Source organism: Xenopus tropicalis, chromosome 2 (genome assembly GCF_000004195.4).
Source record: "Xenopus tropicalis strain Nigerian chromosome 2, UCB_Xtro_10.0, whole genome shotgun sequence".
Taxonomy (NCBI): domain Eukaryota; kingdom Metazoa; phylum Chordata; class Amphibia; order Anura; family Pipidae; genus Xenopus; species Xenopus tropicalis.
This window is the reverse complement of record NC_030678.2, coordinates 14,688,958-14,712,035: the sequence shown is the minus strand read 5'-3', so window position 1 is coordinate 14,712,035 and position 23,078 is coordinate 14,688,958. Positions and strand designations below refer to the sequence as shown.

The window sequence follows — 23,078 nt, the reverse complement described above, 5'->3', positions numbered from 1 at the left end:
TCCTACATATAAAATACAAATATAGAGAGAAGGCAGTCAGGTTTAAGTGAGTTATAACTATGTACCAGTTTTGCCCCCCCATACACAGTGCCCCCAATTGCCCAATAGACAATACCCCCCATACACAGTGCCCCCAATAGCCTCCATAGACAGTAGCCCCCATACACAGTGCCCCCATAAAAAGTACACCTCATACACAATGCCCCCATAGACAGTACCCCCCCATACACAATACCCCCCATACACAGTGACCCCATAGACAGTACCCCCAATATACAGTGCCCCCATAGACAGTGCCCCCCATTGCCCCATAGACAGTAGCCCCCATACACAGTGCCCCCATAAAAAGTACCCCTCATACACAATGCCCCCATAGACAGTACCCCCCCATACACAGTGCCCCCCCATACACAGTGCCTCCATGGACAGTACCCCCCCATACACAGTGCCCCCAATTGCCCCCATAGACAGTACCCCTCATACACAGTGCCCCAATAGAAAGTATCCCCCATACACAGTACCCCCATAGATGCTCCTTCTTCTTCAGCGTCTCCTGCTCCTTATGTGGCAGCGACAGGCCCTTTTATAAGGTTGTGCCCCGTGCGAACGTGTGATGTCAATACCCACGGGGCGCAACCTTATAAAAGGGCCTCTCGCCTCCACACAAGGAGCCGCATAAGGAGCAGGAGACGCACAAGGAGCAGGAGCGCCCCGCTCCAGCCAGCGCATTCCGCTGTCCCAGATAGTTCAATGAATGTCCTGCATTTCCGTAATTATGGTTTGATTTAAGGCCAGATATCTGCCAGGCAGGGTACAGGCATGGACAGAGAAATTGCCGACTCAGTCTGAAAGGCCCAAATCAGCAACTTCAAACTGTCAATAGATGGCCAGCTTTATTGGGCAGCTTATGGGCTTGTAAATGGAGCAAAAATTATGCCTGGCTGCTAGATAATTGGGGCTTGGTCTGATGCAAGTGACTACCACCAGGTGAGGGCTAATGTATTTATATGCATGGGATATAGGATTGGGGACGGGATGACTGAGCTATGTCACACACCTGTGCGCAAGGAGCGTGCTGGGGCACTTTTCCATTATGTGCATACGTGTGCCTCACCATGGTCCCTGCACCAGGAGCTGAGGGGGGTATCCCTGTTCCAGTACATAGACTGTATTGTGCATACTCCTGTCATAAAGCAGAGGGGGCACATGAGGATAACTGCCCCATGATGAGTACAACAGGAGCCAAGTTAGCAGTAAAGGGGCAGAGGCAGGTATGTTTGTGGTTCCCTGTATAGCGGAAGTACAGTGTCTCACACCCTCGCACCACTCTGCTTTCTGTACCATCTGCAGGAAACGCTTTGTGACTTTCTCTAATGTTTGTGGTCCCTGCAGTTAAACCCAAGCTTGTGCTTAAACCGACAAACTCTGTGTGTTATGAGCCAAAATGGGGGCTTTTGACTGCAGTGACTTAAGGTGCCCATGCAGTTAGAATACACTATTATTTTTATGTTCATTTAAAGGTGAACTTTCTATTTCATAAACTTAGAGCATTGGCATGTAACTGCAGCCCCCCCCCCCCCCATGTGAATCATGTGGCTGTATGGGTTCTGCTGGAGGGCCCAAATCATGATACAAGCAGCCAAGGAGTTTGCCATGTGTAGCAGCCACACATTTATTTTATATACATTTGCATTTGGAGAGTACAGACAGAAGGAATAAGGCTTAGCAAGGGTACAAGGAAACAGACAATATATATACAGTACAATCAACAGGAAAAACAAAGTGTGTGGCCCTCCAGATGAACTACAATACCCAGCATCACCTGCAAGGGCTTGTGAGTCTTGTAGTTGAGTTTCTGTGGGGCTGCAGGCTGCTTATCTGTAAGATACAATAGAGATGAAAATACTGAGCCATTCAATGCATACACAGTGCTTTTGCTTTCACATTAAGGTGCAGCCCCATACAAGCTGGGACGGGCCAGTACAGGGGCCACAGAGAGAAGCTGGGAGTAAATACACTGCGTTTATTCATTACACAATGAATGCAATTTGCATTATCCAGCTGGCAACAGCATTTGGCTTCTCCTGCTTTTTAGACCGCAAAGTTATTAGAATCCCTTTGTCTGACAAACGCTGCAATTTTTAGATACAAATACTGTACATTTTGTGTACAAAATCAGTAGTGAAAATTAAACCAAAGTAGGTCTAATGCATGTGTCTATTCTGATACCTTGGGCCTATCATGTGACCTTCCACATGCAGAATTTCCCAAGCCCATTAGGGCCCAGTTACTACAGTATAGTTTAGTATTGGCACTATAGACCTTAAAGGGGTAGTTCACCTTTAAATTAATTTTGAGTATAATGTAGACATTGATATTTTGAGAAAAATTGCATTTGATCTTTATTTTTTAATTTTCTGCAGTTTTTCAGTTATTTAAGGTTTTGTTTGGAAGCTCTCCAATTTGAGATTTCAGGAGCTATCTGGTTGCTAGGGTCTTAGTTACCATAGTAACCAGGCAGTGGTTTGAAGGAAAAACTGGAATAGGAACAGGAAAAGATGTAAATAGGAAGATAAGTCATAACATTTAACATGAATAATAAATGGTAGCCTCACAGAGCAATAGACTCCCCCCCCCGATTTGAAAGCTGGAAAGAGAAAGAGAAGAGAAATGAAAATATTTAAACTATAAAAACTAAATAATGAAGACCAAAAAAAAAAAAGAAACAAAAACTTGTAGAAATAAGACATTCTATAAAGGTGAACTACCCCTTTAACAATAAGCTGTGTACATTCACAAGAAAGAATCATGAAAGCAAACCTCTGATTGGTAACTATGGGTTGCTGTACTGGTACAAATTTGCCCAGTGATAGGTAGTTACTTTTGGCACCTAGTAATTACTATAATAACTTCCTGAGTTATGTCCCCCATACAATACAAACTGACCACACCCAAGGTTCTATGTCACCCAGCAATAGTTCTAGAATTACACTGAGCAACAACAAAACAGCTCTACAATACTAATTGTCTTGTTTTTCATTTGGTAATAAAAGGGTTAATACAGAAAACACAATCCTCATTAAAAGAAATAAAATATAAGGCATAAATAAGTTCTTCTTTTAATGCTCTTCTCATAGACGTAGCTGTACAAACCAGAAATGTCTAAGCTGCACAATGCTCTAGTTCAACAATGCAACACTCCAATGTCAACATCTCTGGTATATACAATGTAGTGTGGCAGAAAAGTGTAGCCCTTAAACAAAAAAATGGCCAGACTTAAAAATCAAAAACGACCGCGGGTTGCCCTGAACAGCCAGGGGATCGTTTCTTTTTTCTGGGGGGTATATTCACATTATGCCCCTATACAGAAGAGCAGGTTCATCAGACACAGCAATGTATTCTGTATTGCCAACAGGCACCTGTGTATCTGTAAACTCTCTGCCAACCTTTGGCCAACCCCCCTTCCTCCTTAGCTCATAAAATTAAGTCGTTTATGAAGTCTTAGTTTCAAGAATATCTAGGGCAGTAAATTTTCAGCCCAGATCTCACTCCTACCTGGGCCTGGCTTTCAGGTGTATATAGATAATTCTCCCCAATTCTCCGCCAAACTGACCTTCAGGTTGAGCCCCCTGCCACAACTCCAAACCCCAACCCCCAGGGGGCAGTCCCACAATTTCAGAACCACACCTTTAGAGCAACAAAAATGTAAAGTTTCTTGTATGAAGAACTCTGTATTTCACTGACGAACCTCTGACGAAGAGCCCCGACTGTCAGTCTGAATTAGTTCCAGTCCATGGCTGACAGTTCTTCTTGCATACATAAGAAAATCTAAGCTTGCTGAGACTTCAATATCCAAGGAAAACAAGTCTAGAAATGGTGTGAATCCATACACAGACTGGCAGGGAAAATTGCATTTTGCATTTTGGCAAAGTAATTTCTATGCTATGGAACAAAGACGGTTCTTGGTTTAATTTCCACCGAGCCCAAATCATCGTAGGCTGTCTGTATCCACTGCTGCCTCCCAGGTCCGCTGCCCTCACTGAACTGTGGAAAAGATGTTGTTAATACAGTTCAGATTCCTCAGTGAATATTGTTGTAACAAATCCCTGCAATGAAACCCATGCAAGTAAATACTCCCTGAAAAAATAAAATCTTCAGCCTACCATAAAAAGTTCAGCACTTTTACACAGCTTCTCAGGAAGGAACTAAAACTCCTCTCCTGTATTGCAGACATGAAGAATGGTACATTCATTTATGTGCAAGAGCCAATAGCCAGGAGGCATTAGGTGACAGTTCGGTAGGAAGCCTTGTCCTCTGGTGTCTGCTTAATGTCCAGCTCCTCAGTACAGGAGTCCTTTCTATCATGGCAGGATTCAGGTTCCACGATGGAAATAGTATCATACTTCTCTTCTATCGATTGCACTTCACAGTGGTCATTTTCTAACCGCTGGAAAGAGATCTCCTTCAAGGTCTAGAGAAAAAGCAATGTCACATTACAATTAACATGTATGTAGCACCAACATATGCTGCAGCGCTGTACAACAGGTGGATGAATACATTAAACATACAGGTTACATACAAATACTGACCAGCACAAGGGGTAAAGAGGGCCCTGCGCAACAGAGCTAGAGAAAATCCTGATTTTTGGTTTCCAGCCTATTAGGGGACATAGGGAAATTTCAAATGTTTTATTGCCCAAGCTTTTTGTAGGTTTGTTGGTGAATGTGAATCATCATTATGCACAGTGAGTGATGACAGGCACAGATTTTACATTCCCTGGCATGTAACGTGTCAAAACACCTTTTTTAAAGATTTTAATTTTGCAGCTCTTAGGATTTGAATGTACACTGCTCTTTGGTTGGTATGGCTAATTACCCCAGCAACCAGACAACAGTTTGTCAGAATGGAAGATAAAAATGAATACCATTCAAACTGGAATCTCACACAATTATTTTGTGGTGACAAGGGTAAGGGGCCCCAGCAACTGCATTTCATTGTCAGTTGTAGGCTGGAACGCCTGGATTATAGGAACAAGAGGAACGTTCTTCTGCCTCTTGTACAGGACAACAAAGACAAGATTTTGCATGAATACCTCATGGAAGTGGTATGGTATTTCAAAAGGAGGAGGTAGCAGCTTCTTAATCATTTCGCGGTGTTTGTATACAGCCAAGGCACAGACGGAGAAAGCGCAACAAGCACATACAAGTCCGACAACAAGCCAAATGTATCCCGTTGCAGTGATAGCTGTAACAAAAAAGAACATTATATATACAGTATATAGGTGAAAGGCACTTCATGGGCAAGTAATCCCACACCAATTAATCTCAAACTACCGAGTATCTTAAACGGTAAAGATGATAACAATCCTCCTGCTAAATATACAATGAGCCTGCGAAAGGCCACCGTGTAGTGAATTATACAATGCATTCTACACTTTATCCTATGAATATATTATTACAAATAATCGAATTCATAATGGATGTTCTAATGTTTTATTGTGGTGTGTTAAGTTGGCCATACATCATAAGATCTGTTTGTTTGGCAAGGATGCCATATGAGTGGATTGTTTCCCCAATTCCCATTCCCCTAAGGTGGGAGATATGGGGCTAATCCATTCATTTGGCCCTGAGGATTACAACAATGAGAATACCAACCATCAGAGGAAGAACCACATCAATAAGCTGATGCCTTCCTTTATCCCACGGAAAAATCAAACCTGCCCAATCAGCATCTGAACAATTTTCAGCCTTAAATAAATTAAGTAAGCCCATGAGAGGGCCCCATACAGGGGCAGATAAGCTGCCAAAACAGTCTGAAGGGCCTAAATCTGCAGCTATATCTGCCCGTGTATGGGTGAATTATTCTGATCTAAATAAAATTACTCATGCCGTCTATAAAAGGGAAGCAGCAGGAATGGAATCATTTGATTAAACTTAGTGACATTCCAATGGGACTGCATAGGGTTTGTGTCTGATGAGTTATCTGCTATAAGGCTGGTAATGCAACGTATATAAATGCCAAAATAGCTCAAAGCTACAACACTACACTATAATCACCAGTGGATAATGTATATTGGATATATAACAAATTCAGGGTACTAGCGTGGAATAACATAGCTCTATTTTGTGATGAAATTAGTCAGTACTGGAACAGAGCAGCATCCCTGCCCTGCCTGATGGTACCTGCAGCAACAACGGTATATGGGTTGGGAATCATTATCACTACGAGTTGTTTCCTCTTACATTGCATCTGTCAGAGGATACAAGTGCAACGCCTCAAAGCACTGCTGCATACCTGGAGCTGCTGATGGTTTCTCACATACAGGTTCACTTGGCTGTCCAACAAGACCCAGCACCGAGGCAGAAACTTCCACACAGTATACAGCCATGGGATCCAGGTCCTCCAGTAACACGTGTGTATCTGTGCTCGACAGTTCTTTCTGATTAGAAAAACATACACTACTTACACACAATGATTAGATAAAGAAGGGAAGGCAGTTTTGGGACATAATGTTGGAAACCTGCTGGTGATTATGCCTCTGAAATGAATAGCTCACCTTTTTTTAGTGATTTTATTGCATTAGTCGGTTTTTTGTTTTTTTCTAAAAAAATAAACCACTTTACAGTAGTGGGGGTCACTAGCATGCAGAATCATTGTAAATAACTAAATAAGCAGAAATTAAGAAAAGTAAAATTAAAAGAACGGTTGCTTATTTATATATCACAAGTCGCTACAGCATGGGCCAAGAGACAGATGGTGGTCTGGATGGTCTTTATTTTTTTATTGTTTTTGATGAATAAGTTAAGAGAAAGCCATTCTATAACATACAAGAAGTTAATTCAAAGAAGAATTCCCCGTTTAAAGAGACCATAGAGTAAAGTGCTATTCTGATATCCTATTCCGGCAAGCTCTAGGCTTCCCTTGATATTCCAGCTAATGGGCAAGCCATCCTTAGCTTGTAACAAGGTTAAACTTTTAAATTAACTCTTAAATAACAGTCTAGTTCCCAGAGATATAACTGAGCTTTCAACTGTAACCCCTCTTAGCACCATTAACTGCATATAATCTCCAAATAACTGCACATAATCTCCCAAATAGCCTCTCTACCACTCTCTATGTCCAGCAAACTTCCCTCTAAGAGAATGGGGCCTACAGAGTGATGCTATGGACTCCAGTCTGTCCAAGGGCTTTACAATTGTTTTCATACAATCATTTTGCCCCCCACACTTGACCATGTACCTATGTACCCCTTATGCCTGTCATTATGCCCCCAGCTACAGACCCACATCCTTTGGTTAAGTTATACACAGGAAGATCTCACACACTGGTACCAAAATAAAAATGTGTTAGAACGAGCCTTCTAGATATCAAACCTTACCTCTGTACCAGAGCTCCTTTCCCAGTAACGCACAGTAAAATTAATTTCTGAATCATATGGAAGATATATTTCTCTTGATATAGGGGGCTCAAAAGTGACAGAAATGGCATCATACACTGCTTCGCTTGGGGACAGTTTAAGAGATTTCACAGGCCCTAAAGTAGCTGCAAAGAAGCAATGGAACACGTTAAGAGCAACCAGCAAGATGTGCACAAACTATCAAGTGTAATGGTATTTGACCCATTGCTTTTTAACATTACAGATTTACTTACTGTCTCTTGTTGCTTGAAAAGTGGGTGTTTTACTCCATCTAGAATATTGTAGCTTTCCAACTTCAGCTCTGACCCTTACTACTATCCTCCAATAAAATGGAACAAGATCAGTAAAGTTACATTGCATCTCTGTAGTGTTCTTACAAAGGACACTGTAGTCATCATCTCCTTCATAAAACCTGCAAACACATAAGAATGATTCAGACTTCTAATAAACAGCTCGGCATACAGGTTGCGTGATACAAAATGGAAGGAACAGTAAAACCTCACAAAAAATAAAATGCTGTATAATGAAAAAATATTAATATAATTATATCATGTGCTCCTTCTTTCCAGGGGAACGATGGACACTAAGGGGCAGATTTAACAACAATCTGATTTTAGAATTTTTTTAAAGCCAAGAATAAACCCATTTCCATGAAAACCACAAATGTCTAATCCACATGTGTCAAACACAATGCCCGCGGACCGAATACGGCCCTTCTGGCTGTTTTATGTGGCCGTGCCTGTGCCTGACCGTAAAGTATCTTAATAAAATATCTGGCCGGTCACTTAGCCTGTGTTTTAGATTTTGATCCCCTTATGTGATTGAGTTTGACACCCCTGAATGTATTAAAAGAACCAAATTGAAAAAGCACAAACTAATTTAAATGCAGAACGAAAACTTAAAGAACGTGAAAACCACATTACTTTTTCCTACGAATCTTCAGGGACTTACAAATGAAAAAAACACAAAAACCTCTAATGAAATAAAGATTATTAATATTTGGTTAGGACAACCCCCCTGACTTCTACAAGACCTCACAACTGCCTATGACTAAGTACCGGTAGGGTACAAAACGCGCAAGGGGCATTTTTTGGGGTTTGTACAGGTATAGGACCCATTATCCAGAATGCTCGGGACCAAGGGTATTCCGGATAAGGGGTCTTTCCGTAATTTGGATCTCCATACCTTAAGTCTACTAAAAAATCAATAAAACATGAATTAAACCCAATAGGATTGTTTTGTATCCAATAAGGATTATTTATATCTTAGTTGGGATCAATTACAAAGGTACTGTTTTATTATTACAGAGAAAAAGCAAATCAGTTTTAAAATTCTGAGTTATTTGATTAAAATGGAGTCTATGGGAGAAAGGCTTTCTGTAATTCGGAGCTTTCTGGATAACGGGTTTCCGGATAAGGGATCCCATACCTGTATATATTTTTAATAACTTTTAAATAAAAATGTTATTTTTTTCTCTAAACTTGTTGTTTGAAGTGTGGGATTTTTTACAAAGCCTCGACAGCTTTTAGATGGTGTGTTTTCACACTGCCAAAAAATTTATGTTTTTTTTTTTTTACACAAAAAAATTGAGCTTTGGTGCAAAGAAACACAAATTGTGAAAAAAATGAAATATGAACCCTTACTGGGTTACCTAAAGCCAGTGGCGTAACTTGGTCAGCTTGGTCATTTTTTCGTTCCAGTCAGTCAACCAAAATCATGAATGCCAAAAAAATCAGATAGTTTGGACTGGTTAACATTGAACTCGTCAGCATCTTTGTGAAGAATGGCAATTCTTTGTAATGCTATTGAGCTTGGTCATCCTTATGGGTGGCCAACTGCCCAATATCACACTACTCCACCTGTCTGTGGTCTGTTTAAAAATTCTACATTGTACTGGTTCATATTCCACATCAGTCAAAGAAATTCCACAGCACTCCAGATGTTGCTTAACTATGTAAACAGCCATGTTCTGTCTGGATAGTGGCTATAGTTCAACAACATTCAGTGGGATGTAATGTTCCCAACCTACATATACTTACGCTTTGTATTCCACCCTGTAGGTTACATCTTCCTCTTTCACGGGATCCCAGTGCAGTATTTGCTGCAGGTTGAATGAGTGAATGCTTACATTTGTGGGTGCAGGTAACACAGAGGTGGCATCTAAAAAAAATATATATATATAAATATATTAATTATTTTTGCCTCCCTGTCCAACAAAATCATGATCATTTAAAAAACAAATTAACCAGTAAACTTGATATTTAGGTCTATTGGGCCACACATGTAAAGTCTAGGTAGCACTATATATATATATATATATATATATATATATATATATATATATATATATATATATATATATATATATATATATATATATATATATATAAATGCTCGAAGGAAGGTACCGCTCACACAGGTCTTAGGTTCAATTTTGTAGATTTATTGAAGAGGCAAGGGAACTGACGTTTCGGCTGCAACACCAGCCTTTGTCAAAGTTACAAATACAAGTGTAAAAAAACCTTATAAACAGTGTTTGGCGGGAACACCAACGGACAATAACGTGAGCGTGAGAAAACACCCCCCAAAAAATGCAAATGTGATGACATCAGACAATACATGTACACAATCCACACCAAGGTTACGAAATACAACAAATAATTGTACTAGACAATATATATATATATATATATATATATATATATATATATATAGGATGACGCAAGCAGCAATAAAGGAGGGGTCTCTGCTCAATAAATGTGGGGAATATTTAACAGCTGAGACAGCTTTGTTCCAAACCACTTTGTTGCTTCCTCCAGCTGTTTCAGCCCCAGTTAGCTTCACTGGCCAATCTTACTCAAACACAGCTTTGTGCACATAATTGCCTTCTTTAGTTTGTACATTGTACTGCATGGAGATTGCATAACACACAGCATACGCCTGGTGTAGCAATCACATCCGGCTATATTGCTCTAGCATGCAGCTGGCGAATGGTGTGTGAGTAAATTAACAACAATGGTAACAAGTGCTTGAGTCACATTTCTATGTCTAACACACATACGCCTACCTACTTTACCAGCCACCGGTTATTATGGGGTAGGACACTACCTGTCTAAATGAATTCTGCTAAAGGATGATGGAAGAGATGGCCTAGGGCTGTTTGCTATGGCTCCATGCTTCCGCTTTGTGACTACAGCACAAATGCACCAAGCCAGGTCCATACAGAATGGGTTTGCTGAGGGGGGAGTGGAAGAACCTGACTGACCTGCAGAGCCCTGACCTCAACCCAACTGGACCTTTGGGGGAATGAATTGGAACCCTGACTATGAGCCAGGTCAGATACCCAATATCAGTACCTAACATCACTAATGCTCTTGTGGCTGAATGGAAGCAAATCCCACCAGTAATGTTCCAACATCCAGTCAGAACCTCCCCAGAAGAAAAGAGGCTGTTAGAGGACCAAATTCGTATTAAAGAAGAATATACGTCTTAAAAAGAATCTGGCTAATAATGCTTTATTATTTTTTGTAATCAATTATTTTTATTGAAAATGTATTTGGAGACTTACAATATTCCATACATTCAGGCCAGATGGCTGATGTAACCAAGCAGTTACAGTTTTATCATGGGATTTTATAGGGAGTAAAATATCAAAAGGTTATACAGGTATGGGATCCCTTATCCGGAAACCCGATATCCAGAAAGCTCCGAATTACGGAAAGCCTGTTTCCCATAGACTCCATTTTAATCAAATCATTCAGACTTTTAAAATTGATTTCCTTTTTCTCTATAATAATAATAAAACAGTGCTTTGTATTTGATCCCAACTAAGATATAATTACCCCTTATTGGGGGCAGAACAGCCCTATTGGGTTTATTTCATGGTTAAATGATTCCCTTTTCTCTGTAATAATAAAACAGTACCTGTACTTGATCCCAACTAAGATATAATTACCCCTTATTGGGGGCAGAACAGCCCTATTGGGTTTATTTAATGGTTAAATGATTCCCTTTTCTCTGTAATAATAAAACAGTACCTGTACTTGATCCCAACTAAGATATAATTACCCCTTATTGGGGGCAGAACAGCCCTATTGGGTTTATTTAATGGTTAAATGATTCCCTTTTCTCTGTAATAATAAAACAGTACCTGTACTTGATCCCAACTAAGATATAATTACCCCTTATTGGGGGCAGAACAGCCCTATTGGGTTTATTTAATGGTTAAATGATTCCCTTTTCTCTGTAATAATAAAACAGTACCTGTACTTGATCCCAACTAAGATATAATTACCCCTTATTGGGGGCAGAACAGTCCTATTGGGTTTATTTAATGGTTAAATGATCCCTTTTTCTCTGTAATAATAAAACAGTGCTTTGTATTTGATCCCAACTATGATATCATTAATCCTTACTGGATGTAAAACAATCCTATTGGGTTTAATTAATGTTTTATTGATTTCTTAGTAGACTTAAGGTAAGAAGATCCAAACTACGGAAAGACCCCTTATCTGGAATACCCTTGGTCCCAAGCATTCTGGATAACAGGTCCTATACCTGTAACAATAAAACAACAGAACAATGCAGATACTTTTGTTGGTCATCCTTGGATTATGTCTTGAAGTTGTTAAATGTAGTAGGATCTAAAAGTTTGCTTACAATGTGGTGCTCATGTTTAATCATAATTGAGAAGATGAAAATATAAGATGATGAATCGGGGTGTCTATATTGCATCCAGGGGCCCCAGATCTTCGAAAATTTGTCATGTTTATTAAGAAGAAAAACTGGTTAATTTTTCATTCATCCCAATCCAGTGTGGGTTGCGTTTGAATGCAGGGAATGGTACTGTTTTTGTATTCCATGCCTTGGCACTACTTTGCCTTGCTGCAAGGAAAATATTGGTGAGTAGCTTAGGTTAGATGTCTGTAAATGCAACACATTTTCCATTTGAGAGGATCTGTAATTGATCCCATCTAATATTGATCTAAAACAAAGAGAAAATTACATTATACCCCAGATCCAAAATCCAGTGGCAACAGGGCAGCTCCACCAGATGTGGTAGGTACATGGAGCTGATTTGCAAACATCCTAGAAAACAATTGGGGTTGCCACTCTCAGCATGTTTAGATATCCTTTCTGGAGTCAGGTACCATCTTAGTACGACGTTATAGGAGGTTTCCAATGAATTCATGTTTATAGAACTTGTTTTAGTTACAAGTCAATCCTCAGGTCAATAGCGCGATTAAGATCTTTTTCCCCCCAAGCCCGCACATAATGATTAAGGATGCACTGAATCCACTATTTTAGGATCTGGCCGAACCCTGAATCCTTTCGGTCAAATATGGAACTGAATTCTAATCCTTATATCCACATACGGTGATTCAACTTCTGTGTTTATGTAACAAAAAGTCACATGATTTTAACAATTCGGATTTGGTTTGGCCAGAGGCATGGATTTGGCCGAATCTGAATCCGGCTGCTGAAAAGGAAAAATCCCAAATGAATCCTGGATTTGGTGCATCCCTAGTAATGATGGTCCTGAGGGTTTGAAATTTAGCAACGGTGGCGTATATCAAAGATAGTATTCGTGGGGGACAGGATGTCTGTAAGCACCATCTGTCGAAAAAATAGATTTGTTGCTGGATGTGGTGAACCAATGTGTTTTGAAGGTGGCTATATTGTGTAACAGCTGGTTAGCCAGAAACTAGTTATGTTTGGAAAGTTGCAACCGTTAATGGAAATATGGTATAGGTTCAGGAACATATTATCCAGAATGCTCGGGATCTGGGGTTTTCCGGATAAGGGATCTTTCTGAAATTTGGATCTCCATAACTTAAGTCTGCTAAAAATCATTTAAATATTGAATAAACCCAATAGGCTGTTTTGCCTCCAATACACATATTTTTGTACTGCACACACCAGTTTTTGAAAAGTGTGCACAAATGCACACAAAGTTTCTGTGCATACAACCAAGAAGAAATTACTTAATTCTATCCCATATCTTCAAAAGTTGTTTCTAGTTTTAATAGTTTGGGGCCTTTTCTGGAACCATATCAGAGCCCCAGCCATGTAAGGTTCACTGTAAGGATTTTCTAGATCCACCCACTGAGGGCTGTTCAAGCCTTGGCTAATAAGTATTGTTACAGTAATGGTCCAGGCCTTCAAAGCTGCCCATGGGATCTCCCTATCTTAGGCCATAGTTTAAGTGTCAGTGGCACTGCACATGCTCCGTGTACCCTGGGCTGCTGTTAGAAAGCAAAAGTTTAGGGGTTGTGGGAACCAATCAAAGCACTATAAGAAAGTGGGGTCACATCTGTCATAGAAGGCGATAATTCATATGCACTGATTCCTACGATGCCAAATGTGATTGTGGATTAATTACTAATCAGCCTTGTACTGTGAATTTTATAATGTGCGTGTAAAAATAGATATTTTATACATAAAGAAAAAACAAAAAACAAGGAAGAGCACTCCCTAAACTCCTCATATAGCAACCTGCCTGGGTGCTGGTAATTATGGTAAATAGAATGACTTAGTATCAGATACCAACCGCTCTTTTTCTCAAGGATAGAAGTAGAAAGAGCAGAAGGATAGAGAGAGGCAGAATATAAAAGGTAAATCATCCAGAAAACCCAAAAGATGGAGATATAAAAAGCTATGGCAACATTAGGATATCAGGGTTAATTGAAAAATAAATTCAAATTCTGGTGGAATGTGAGAAATTTTATTGCTTATCTCTTGTTCTGGAAATTTAGATAAACAAATCCATCAGTAAATGTCTCCCATACACTCAAGTGCAGACTGGGAGTCATAATAGGCCCTGGGTTTCAAGTACACAGAGGCCCAAACAGCCCCCCCAGCCCAGTAAATAATGACTGTCTATGCCAGGGGTCGGGAACCTTTTTGGCGGAGAGAGCCATAAACACCACATATTTTAAAATGTAATTCCATGAGAACCATACAATATATTTGGCCGCGGATGCTGCGGGGACAAGGTAGGGTGGGTCCCAAGAATGCCGGATTCGATGCAGAGGAGGGCATGGCCTGCGCTCGGCGGATGGAAGACATGTTCTAAGGCTTAGAACACATCTTCTATCCGCCAAGCGCAGGGGCAAGGTAGGGTGGGTGCCAAGGATGCCGGATGCGATGCGGAGGAGGGCGTGGCCTGCGCTCGGCAGATAGAAGATGTGTTCTAAGGCCGAGCACAGGCCACCCCCCCCCCATTATTTTTTTTATTAATGATTTGGCAGCGAGCCAGATGCAGCCATCAAAAGAGCCACATCTGGCTCCCGAGCCATAGGTTCCCTACCCCTGGTCTATGGCATCTTATAGCAGCCCCTCTGGCATTCCCAGTACCCAGAGGCACAAACAGCCCCCCCAGCCCAATAAATAGTGACTGTCTGTGGCACCTTACAGCCCCTCTGGCATTCCCAGTACCCAGAGGCACAAACAGCCCCCCCAGCCCAATAAATAGTGACTGTCTGTGGCACCTTACAGCCCCCCTGGCATTCCCAGTACCCAGAGGCACAAACAGCCCCCCCAGCCCAATAAATAGTGACTGTCTGTGGCATCTTATAGCAGCCCCTCTGGCATTTGCCTGAACCCACAGATTGCCAGTCCGGGCCCGCATACATTAAACTGCAGTATACTTACAGAAGTAAATGCCTGGCAGGGCCCCAACTGTAAATACTGCAGTATAAATAGCAACTGCGCACACAAATATAAAGTCAGTCGCGCTTAACCCTTTCATTAGCCAGAGAGTGACAGTATAAAGCCGGCCATACACAGTCAGATTTTAGTCTTCTTTTGACGAACATTCGGATATCGATGGTACATTTAAACACAATGACCTAAAACGAACATTCAGGATGAAACTGTAGGATAAAGCCTTTAAAATACAAATGGGAGGATGTTCTGAACATGAAATAGTTTGCAGGCACCAATCGTATGAAAGTGACTTCCATTTTAGATTTTAGACCCAGTTTTTTGGGTTCGGCCGAACCCCCCCATGACGGATTTGGGCGCATAATGACATGAATCCTAATTACCATATGCTAATTAGGATCCCCTAAAATTTAACCCTTCCGAATGCTAATTAGCATATGCTAATTTGGATTTGAATTCGGTTCGGCCAGGACCGAATCCTGGCCATATACCGAACCGAATCCTGGATATGGTGCATCCTTAATTTAGGGCCTCCAATGATATTGCACAATCAGGGGTGCTCAGCCCTGAAGTTACCAGGGGTGGCAAAAAGCCACTTAGATCGCCATGGTTCAAAAGTTATTGGGATGATAATTCAGATCCCACACATGATCCAAAAATCATGTGTGGGGGTATGTGGGGGTAAGGTTGGGTTATAGGTCCAAGTCCCTGAAGAAACTAAAATATATATCTGTTCTGGCCTGATCTATCTCCTGGGGTGATGCCCCATGCGTGTTGGGTAGCAGGTATTATATGTGGGTAAAACTGCAGGTCAGCAGTTCTGGTTGTTATTATACAGGAGGCCATATACAGGTATCGGACCCCTTATCCAGAAAGCTCTGAATTACAGAAAGCCTGTCTCCCATATAATCCATTTTAATCAACTAATTCAGATTTATAAACTTGATTTCCTTTTTCTCTGTAAAAATAAAACAGTACCTGTACTTGATCCCAACTAAGATATAATTACCCCTTATTGGGGGCAGAACAGTCCTATTGGGTTTATTTAATGGTTAAATGATTCCCTTTTCTCTGTAATAATAAAACAGTACCTGTACTTGATCCCAACTAAGATATAATTACCCCTTATTGGGGGCAGAACAGCCCTATTGGGTTTATTTAATGGTTAAATGATTCCCTTTTCTCTGTAATAATAAAACAGTACCTGTACTTGATCCCAACTAAGATATAATTACCCCTTATTGGGGCAGAACAGCCCTATTGGGTTTATTTAATGGTTAAATGATTCTCTTTTATCTGTAATAATAAAACAGTACCTGTACTTGATCCCAACTAAGATATAATTACCCCTTATTGGGGGCAGAACAGCCCTATTGGGTTTATTTAATGGTTAAATGATTCCCTTTTCTCTGTAATAATAAAACAGTACCTGTACTTGATCCCAACTAAGATATAATTACCCCTTATTGGGGGCAGAACAGCCCTATTGGGTTTATTTAATGGTTAAATGATTCCCTTTTCTCTGTAATAATAAAACAGTACCTGTACTTGATCCCAACTAAGATATAATTACCCCTTATTGGGGGCAGAACAGCCCTATTGGGTTTATTTAATGGTTAAATGATTCCCTTTTCTCTGTAATAATAAAACAGTACCTGTACTTGATCCCAACTAAGATATAATTACCCCTTATTGGGGCAGAACAGCCCTATTGGATTTAATTAATGTTTTATTGGTATTTTAGTAGACTTAAGGTATAAAGATCCAAATTACGGAATGACCCCTTATGTGGAATACCCTTGGTCCCGAGCATTCTGGAAAAAGGATCCTATACCTGTATTGGATATAGAACCACCGCAGTCTCTTCCCAGTAAAAAGAAAATGTATATTTGATTCTGTTGTAAGAAGAATAGCCCCAGGATAGAGGCTGGCAACCTGCCCAAACACCAGCTTCCAACACACAAACCCAGTCTGCGCCCCTATAGAGGGCAATGCCACCCAGTATGTCTGGGCACCGACTGCAGCTCTGCGTGTTCTCCCTGCCACAATAATGATAATAAGTATACTGGCTTCCCATGAACCCCCTCTCCTAACTATACCCATCCCTTACCTCCAGGGCCAGCTAGGGGTGTATGGGGGGCGGCCCAGTGCGGGTAGGTACCTGCGGAAAGCAGAGGCAGGAGGTGGATCAGGAGCAGCGCTTGACGGAAACAGGCTGTGGCCATATTTAGTTCAGAGGGATCCCCAGGGCATTTCGCTTTCCTCTCCCAGGTGCCCGTCCCCACTCCTTCAGCTTCATGTCCGCTACTTGGCCCCTACGACACTTGAATCAAGTCCTGTCGTATCCAAAGCTCCCAGCTCTTAGTCCCGCCCCTCCAGCTTCTGAAGATCCCTTTCTGCACTTCCCGTCTATTAGGTACTTTCCTCAGGCTGCTGGATTGGGAGGTTTGTTACGTTACAGTTTATTGGCTCAAGGACACGTCAATCAGTAGTTCTCATGATTCCCATAAGATATTGTTCATAATACCACAGAAGTGCGTCGTTTTGTTTGACTTAAGGTTTATGAGAGAAGGGACAGTATTTATGGTTTGATCAGTGACCAAAAAAGTACATTTATTGAGGGGTCACTGACCCAAGTAGCCAAGGAACTATTTGTGAGGCTACAATTTTATTGGTATTGTTATTTTGTATTAATTCTCTCTCTATTCAGGTCCTCTCCTATTCATATCCCAGTCTCTCATTTCAAACCACTCCCTGGTTGCTAAGGTAATTTGAACCCTAGCAACCAGATTGCTGGTGGAATTCTAAATTGGTGAGTTGATGAACAAAAAGTGAAATAATTAAAAAAAACACATATAATAAATAATGGCAAACTGCAAATTTTATAGGTCCATGTATGGGCACTTTTAGGGCAAGGGCACATATACTGCCAGTTTTCCATAGGTGGAAAACATCAATCATCATTTGTTTATATAGGGCTAATAAATTACGCAGGGCTTTCCATAAATCTATAACAAACAGGGATCTTACACTAATTTAGATAACAATAGATAACAATAGAGTAAGAATAGGGCCCTATAAGGGTTAGGGTACATTTGAAAGGAATATAGAAACAGATTGGTACTCTATGATAAACAAGTGTCTGATCAGTCAAAATACATAGAATTTGCTTCCCTAAACAGGTGGGTCTTTATGGATCGCTTGGAAGGAAGGGGTCTTACACATTGAGGCCGAGTTCCAGATACAGGCAAGGCTATAATATTATATATATATATATATATATATATATATATATATATATATATATATATATATATATATATATATAAGTCCACACGACAGCACCACACTCCGAAAGTTGCTACAATGTAGCTGCCCCTGTGCACGGAATACCGAATAGATACCAAATCAAACACAACCAGCACCAAGGGTCTTGTGGTTCAAACAAATATTAGTGTATTATAATTGCATGTACAACCGACGTTTTGGTCCCTTTGGGGACAAAGGTCCCAAAAGGGACCGAAACGTCGGTTGTACATGCAATTATAATACACTAATATTTGTTTGAACCACAAGACCCTTGGTGCTGGTTGTGTTTGATTTGGTGTGTATATATATATATATCCATCCAAGGACCTATTCCTACAGTGGCAGCTATTGGGGGAGGCCCTCAGTTGCCTATATAGTAGTAGTTAAGCATACAAAAGAGAGAGGGGGATTGATCAATGCACATTCCCTGGTCCAGTTTCATAAGTAAATGAGTATCTATGCTAGTGAATGTATTTTCAAAAAACAGGTTTTTACTTCCAAAATTATGATCATAAGATTGGTAAACCCCATATGGTGGTCCTAACTATTTACCTCTGGTCATATTTTTCAAAGGCTGGCACTTCCCCGCATAGTAGCATTTCTTGGGATAAGTGTTTCCTGACATGGGTGTTGGTTTGAGTCAGAGGGCTTAGTCCACCCCCTTGCCTTTAGCTTTTATAGAGAGAGATTGCCAGGACCACAGCATTGATTCTGCAGACTTAATCCTCCCCCACTTGCGGCTTGTAAAGGAGAAGACTGCCCATTGACCAACACCCGTTTTTTAAAGGCATAAGACCACCAATAAAGGGATGGGTGTGGGGGTGCTACAACCACATGGACGTTTGTCCATTCTTCCTGCAGAGTAACACTGCTACAATACATAAGTACACAAAAGGGGGTTGTGGGAGCACTCCAAGGCTAAATAGAACATACAAATACACTGGAAGTGTGACTGATCTGTGACTGATCTGCAACTGATCTTAGAAAAAAAAAATCCCCCTAGCTGCTGCCAAAAAGTTCCTGTGGCGACAGAGCTGGGGGGTGAGGGGACACACAGCTCAGCACAAAAGTGACATCACACCCATGCTGGGGGGTGCATTTAGGTCCAGTGCCTAGGGTGGCACAGAATCCAAATACAGCCTTGGATACAGGTGGCCAATCAACAGGAGTGCCATTACTGTTATAGGTGCTATGGCTTCTCTCTCATTCCAGTCTGCCAGTGCCCCACCCAAGTATAAGGCACTGGCAGATTTGCATTTTGCACTGTATATGGGTGCTGTCTGATGCTGTAAAACTGCCCAGCAAAGCTGCTCTCTTGAGGAAACTCTGTCTTGAAATGTTTTTTATGGCATTCCTTCCCGGCATTTGTTTGTGGCTTGGAAATAACCTGTAGGGCCTGTTTCTTTCACTTTTGCTTGCCTATCTCACAAACATCGAAATTCCATGTGTAATTTGCCATGGAAAAACAGTACAACTTGATACCATGGTTGTGGGTGCTGGGATTTGTAGTGCACAAACCACATAGCTAACAGGAGCACCAACCCAGGGAATAAGGAAAGTTATTACACTCATGGGGGGTGCCAAACATTTTGGCCCCAGTGATTTTACCTTTCCTTCTCCCTTAGCTATAGAACAGTGATCCCCAACCAGTGGCTCGTGAGCAACATGTTGCTCCCCAACCCCTTGGATGTTGCTCTCAGTGGCCCCAAGGCAGGTGCTCATTGTTAAATTCTTGGCTTGGAGACAAGTTTTGGTTGCATAAAAACCCAATATAATGCCAAACAGAGCCTTCTGTAGGCTGCCAGTCCACATGGGGCCTATTAAATAGCCAAATATTGCTCTTATTGTCACCACCAGGAACCATTTTCATGCTTGTGTTGCTCCCCAACACTTTTTCCATGTAAATGTGGCTCACGGGTATAAAAGGTTGGGGATCCCTGCTATAGAAGGAGGCTAGAAATATTGTACGTTGTGTTTTGGACTTCTTTTCCAGCCCAAGGCAACCACAACCCACAAGATCTGCACCTCCAAAGATGCCCCCAGTAGCCCCCCCATCTTCTTTTCTGCTGAAAATGGTGCAATAAGCATTAGCATAATAAGCATAATAAACTCAGCTGTTACCTTCTGGGGCACTAAAACATTATTTTGCCCAGTCCTGCACTTAAGGGCAAATGCCCATACCTGGTGCACTCTTACCTTCCAGTTTGTGCCTGTATGTTACCCAACCACTCAGATTGTAAGCTCTACGGGGCAGGGACCTCCTTCCTACTGTGTCTCATACCACATGGCACTTATATATATATATATACATATATGTATTTATTGTATTTATTTATTATATCACTCGTCCTCCCTGTGTGTAATTGTGTATATTGTAAGATTGTACAGCGCTGCGTACCCTTGTGGCGCTTTATAAATAAAGTTATACATACATACATACATTAGAAGTTAATAATCAGACCTGTTGCATCAGTTTACATGATAGGCCAGCCTCATTTTTTGCTTGATCATTTGTGACGACCCCTAAGCTTAACTTCTCAATAGCTGCTCAGAGCATGGTCACTGTCCCACACAGTCCTAACAGAATCCAAGATGGCAAGCTCCCATGCCAACTGTAATGACCTATATCATTACTACAACAGAAATGCTGAAACTTTAAACTAGTCAGTTTAGTTTAGAAAATATGGCCTTTCTAGTCATATTAATCTTAAGGGTTTAATTCTCCATTAATTACATAATTATTTCATATCCATGATTCAGACAAAAGTAATTTAAACATCCTTGCAACTGGTCTGAAATATCTGTTATTGTAGTCTGCCTCTAAATGGTAGGATTAGTGACCATAGCAACCGCAAAACCGATGGATTGTGGGGCTGGGTTTGTATTATTAGACCAATTTTCCTTCATTTTATGCCTCTACCAGCCATTTTTGTATGGTATGTACAACCTTTCCAATATTTAATTGTATGGAAAAGGTGTATAAGGTCTCCCAGAGCAGGGCACAATCATTTGTGTTTTTCCTGCTAGTCCACAAGTTTAGTGAGAGAACTCATCGACTGTGTGAAAGGATTTATTTTTATGATTTATGTTTTTTGTATGCTGAAATATGCTGTATATGACTGGGAGGTATTGGCAGATTGCTTATGGATCTTTATGTCAGCCATATTCATGCTCTTCATACAGTAACATGCCCCACAATAGAACACTGTTTGTTCTAGGCAATGAGGAACAAGGAGTTCAAGCTTATGTTTTCTGTTCCCCAAAATGTTTGCAGTTTGAAGTGGTCGATGTCAGTTTCCTGCTACAGATGATTTTTAGACCACAGAAAGAAGCATTATGCAAACACTGCATGTCCCTTATAGGTTTTGACACCATGGGAAACTGCTGTCGGGAAATGCCTTTTTCTAACCACATTAGTAGCTAATGATAGAGTCACACATTTTTTCATACAATGGGATAATACTTCCCCAGTACAAGAACCCTGAACTAGTGATGTGCGGGCCGGGCCGAAACCGTGGGTTGGGCGGTTTGGGTCGACCTCAGCACATCACCATGCGGGTCGAGGAAATCGAGACTCGCACATCACTACTCTGAACATATTATGGAATATGAAACTGTGTATATAATACATAGAAATATATTTTATTTTGCACAGTATAATATAGTTAGTTGGGCAAAAATGTAATCTATAAAGGCTGGAGTGAACGGATATCTAACATAATAGCCAGAACACTACTTCCTGCTTTACATCTCTCTAAGCTGTTAGCAGTCAGTAACCAATCAGTGACTTGAGGGGGGCCATATGGGACATAACTGTCAGTTAGTTTGTGAGCACACAGGTCAGATTTAAATGCAAACTAACTGAACAGTTATGTCCCATATGGCCCCCCACCCCTGATATAAAGCAGGAAGTAGTGTTCTGGCTATTATGTTAGACATCTACCCACTCCAGCCTTTAAAGATTACATTTTTGCCTAACTAATGATATTGAAAACATTTTTTATTTTACCCAGTTTCATTTTTACACTGAACTATTCCTTTAAAATCCCTAGTAGAATTGTGCACTGTACAGTAGACTTATAGTGGTTGTGTAATAAAAGGCACTAAGTTTGCCCAGGAGCAGTAACCCATAGCAACTAATCAAGCAGGTAGAATTCAATAGTCACCTGTTTAAAAGCACACATCTTATTGGTTGCTATGGGTTACCACTACTGGGCAAACTTAGTGTCTTTTATTACATATAGGGGATAGTAACTCACTGTATAGGTTATAAGAAAAATAGTAGGCAGTGCCATTTATGGCTTAGTTTTATTGACCCAGCCCCTGGTGATGCCATGATGTGTCTCTTTGACTCTCATTCCCCAGGCAGTCTCAAGTTGCTGTGGAAGGTTACTTACACTTGTCATAGAAAATAGACCTAATAAGGGCAACATAGTACCTGCTGATCTTGGGGAGCCCTGGGAAGGTCCCACTCCAATACACCCAGTCCCTTTACTCGGTGCACAAGGAGTACTGTAAAGCAAAGTGCAAGGCTTATAATAAACAGGGCATATTTGTGCAGCTTTTTTGGAAGAAACACCCAAAGCCACTGTATCAGTGAAAGCCATAGGTGGCACAAGTGGTTTTGGGCGTGCTGTCACTGATACAGCCTCTCAGCAGCGGAGGCAAGGCAAAAGTACAAACACGC

At 40.9% G+C, this 23,078-nt stretch overlaps 1 protein-coding gene across 3 annotated transcripts; it reads right to left on the bottom strand.

The window, feature by feature from the left end:
• Window positions 1-1,644: 1,644 nt before the first annotated feature.
• ifngr2.2 (interferon gamma receptor 2 (interferon gamma transducer 1), gene 2) lies at window positions 1,645-19,018 on the bottom strand. Of its 3 annotated transcripts, XR_208365.4 has the most exons (8): window positions 17,193-17,479; window positions 9,457-9,577; window positions 7,651-7,829; window positions 7,379-7,542; window positions 6,295-6,439; window positions 5,093-5,244; window positions 4,164-4,471; window positions 1,645-4,044 (listed from the first exon to the last, which is right to left on the bottom strand). XR_208365.4 is itself a non-coding variant. In XM_018091402.2 (7 exons), exons 1-7 carry the CDS (start codon window positions 19,014-19,016, stop codon window positions 4,283-4,285), a joined length of 1,023 nt encoding a protein of 340 aa, XP_017946891.1. In that variant the 5' UTR covers window positions 19,017-19,018; the 3' UTR covers window positions 1,645-4,282. The 3 variants fall into 3 exon arrangements, 2 of the variants coding, with proteins under 2 accessions (XP_017946891.1, XP_004912196.1); XM_018091402.2 differs by lacking the exon at window positions 17,193-17,479 and adding an exon at window positions 18,944-19,018 and having other exon boundaries at window positions 1,645-4,471; XM_004912139.4 differs by having other exon boundaries at window positions 1,645-4,471.
• Window positions 19,019-23,078: the final 4,060 nt, after the last annotated feature.

Excerpts from the sequence above, each read along its gene's own strand:
- ifngr2.2 (XM_004912139.4), bottom strand. The coding sequence starts at position 17,307 with ATGGCCACAGCCTGTTTCCGTCAAGCGCTGCTCCTGATCCACCTCCTG. Across the intron at positions 7,830-9,456 it reads TACAGGGTGGAATACAAAGC|GTTTTATGAAGGAGATGATG; the intron begins GTAAGTATATGT and ends ATGTGTTTGCAG. Across the intron at positions 6,440-7,378 it reads AAAGGAGCTCTGGTACAGAG|AAAGAACTGTCGAGCACAGA; the intron begins GTAAGGTTTGAT and ends TTTTCTAATCAG.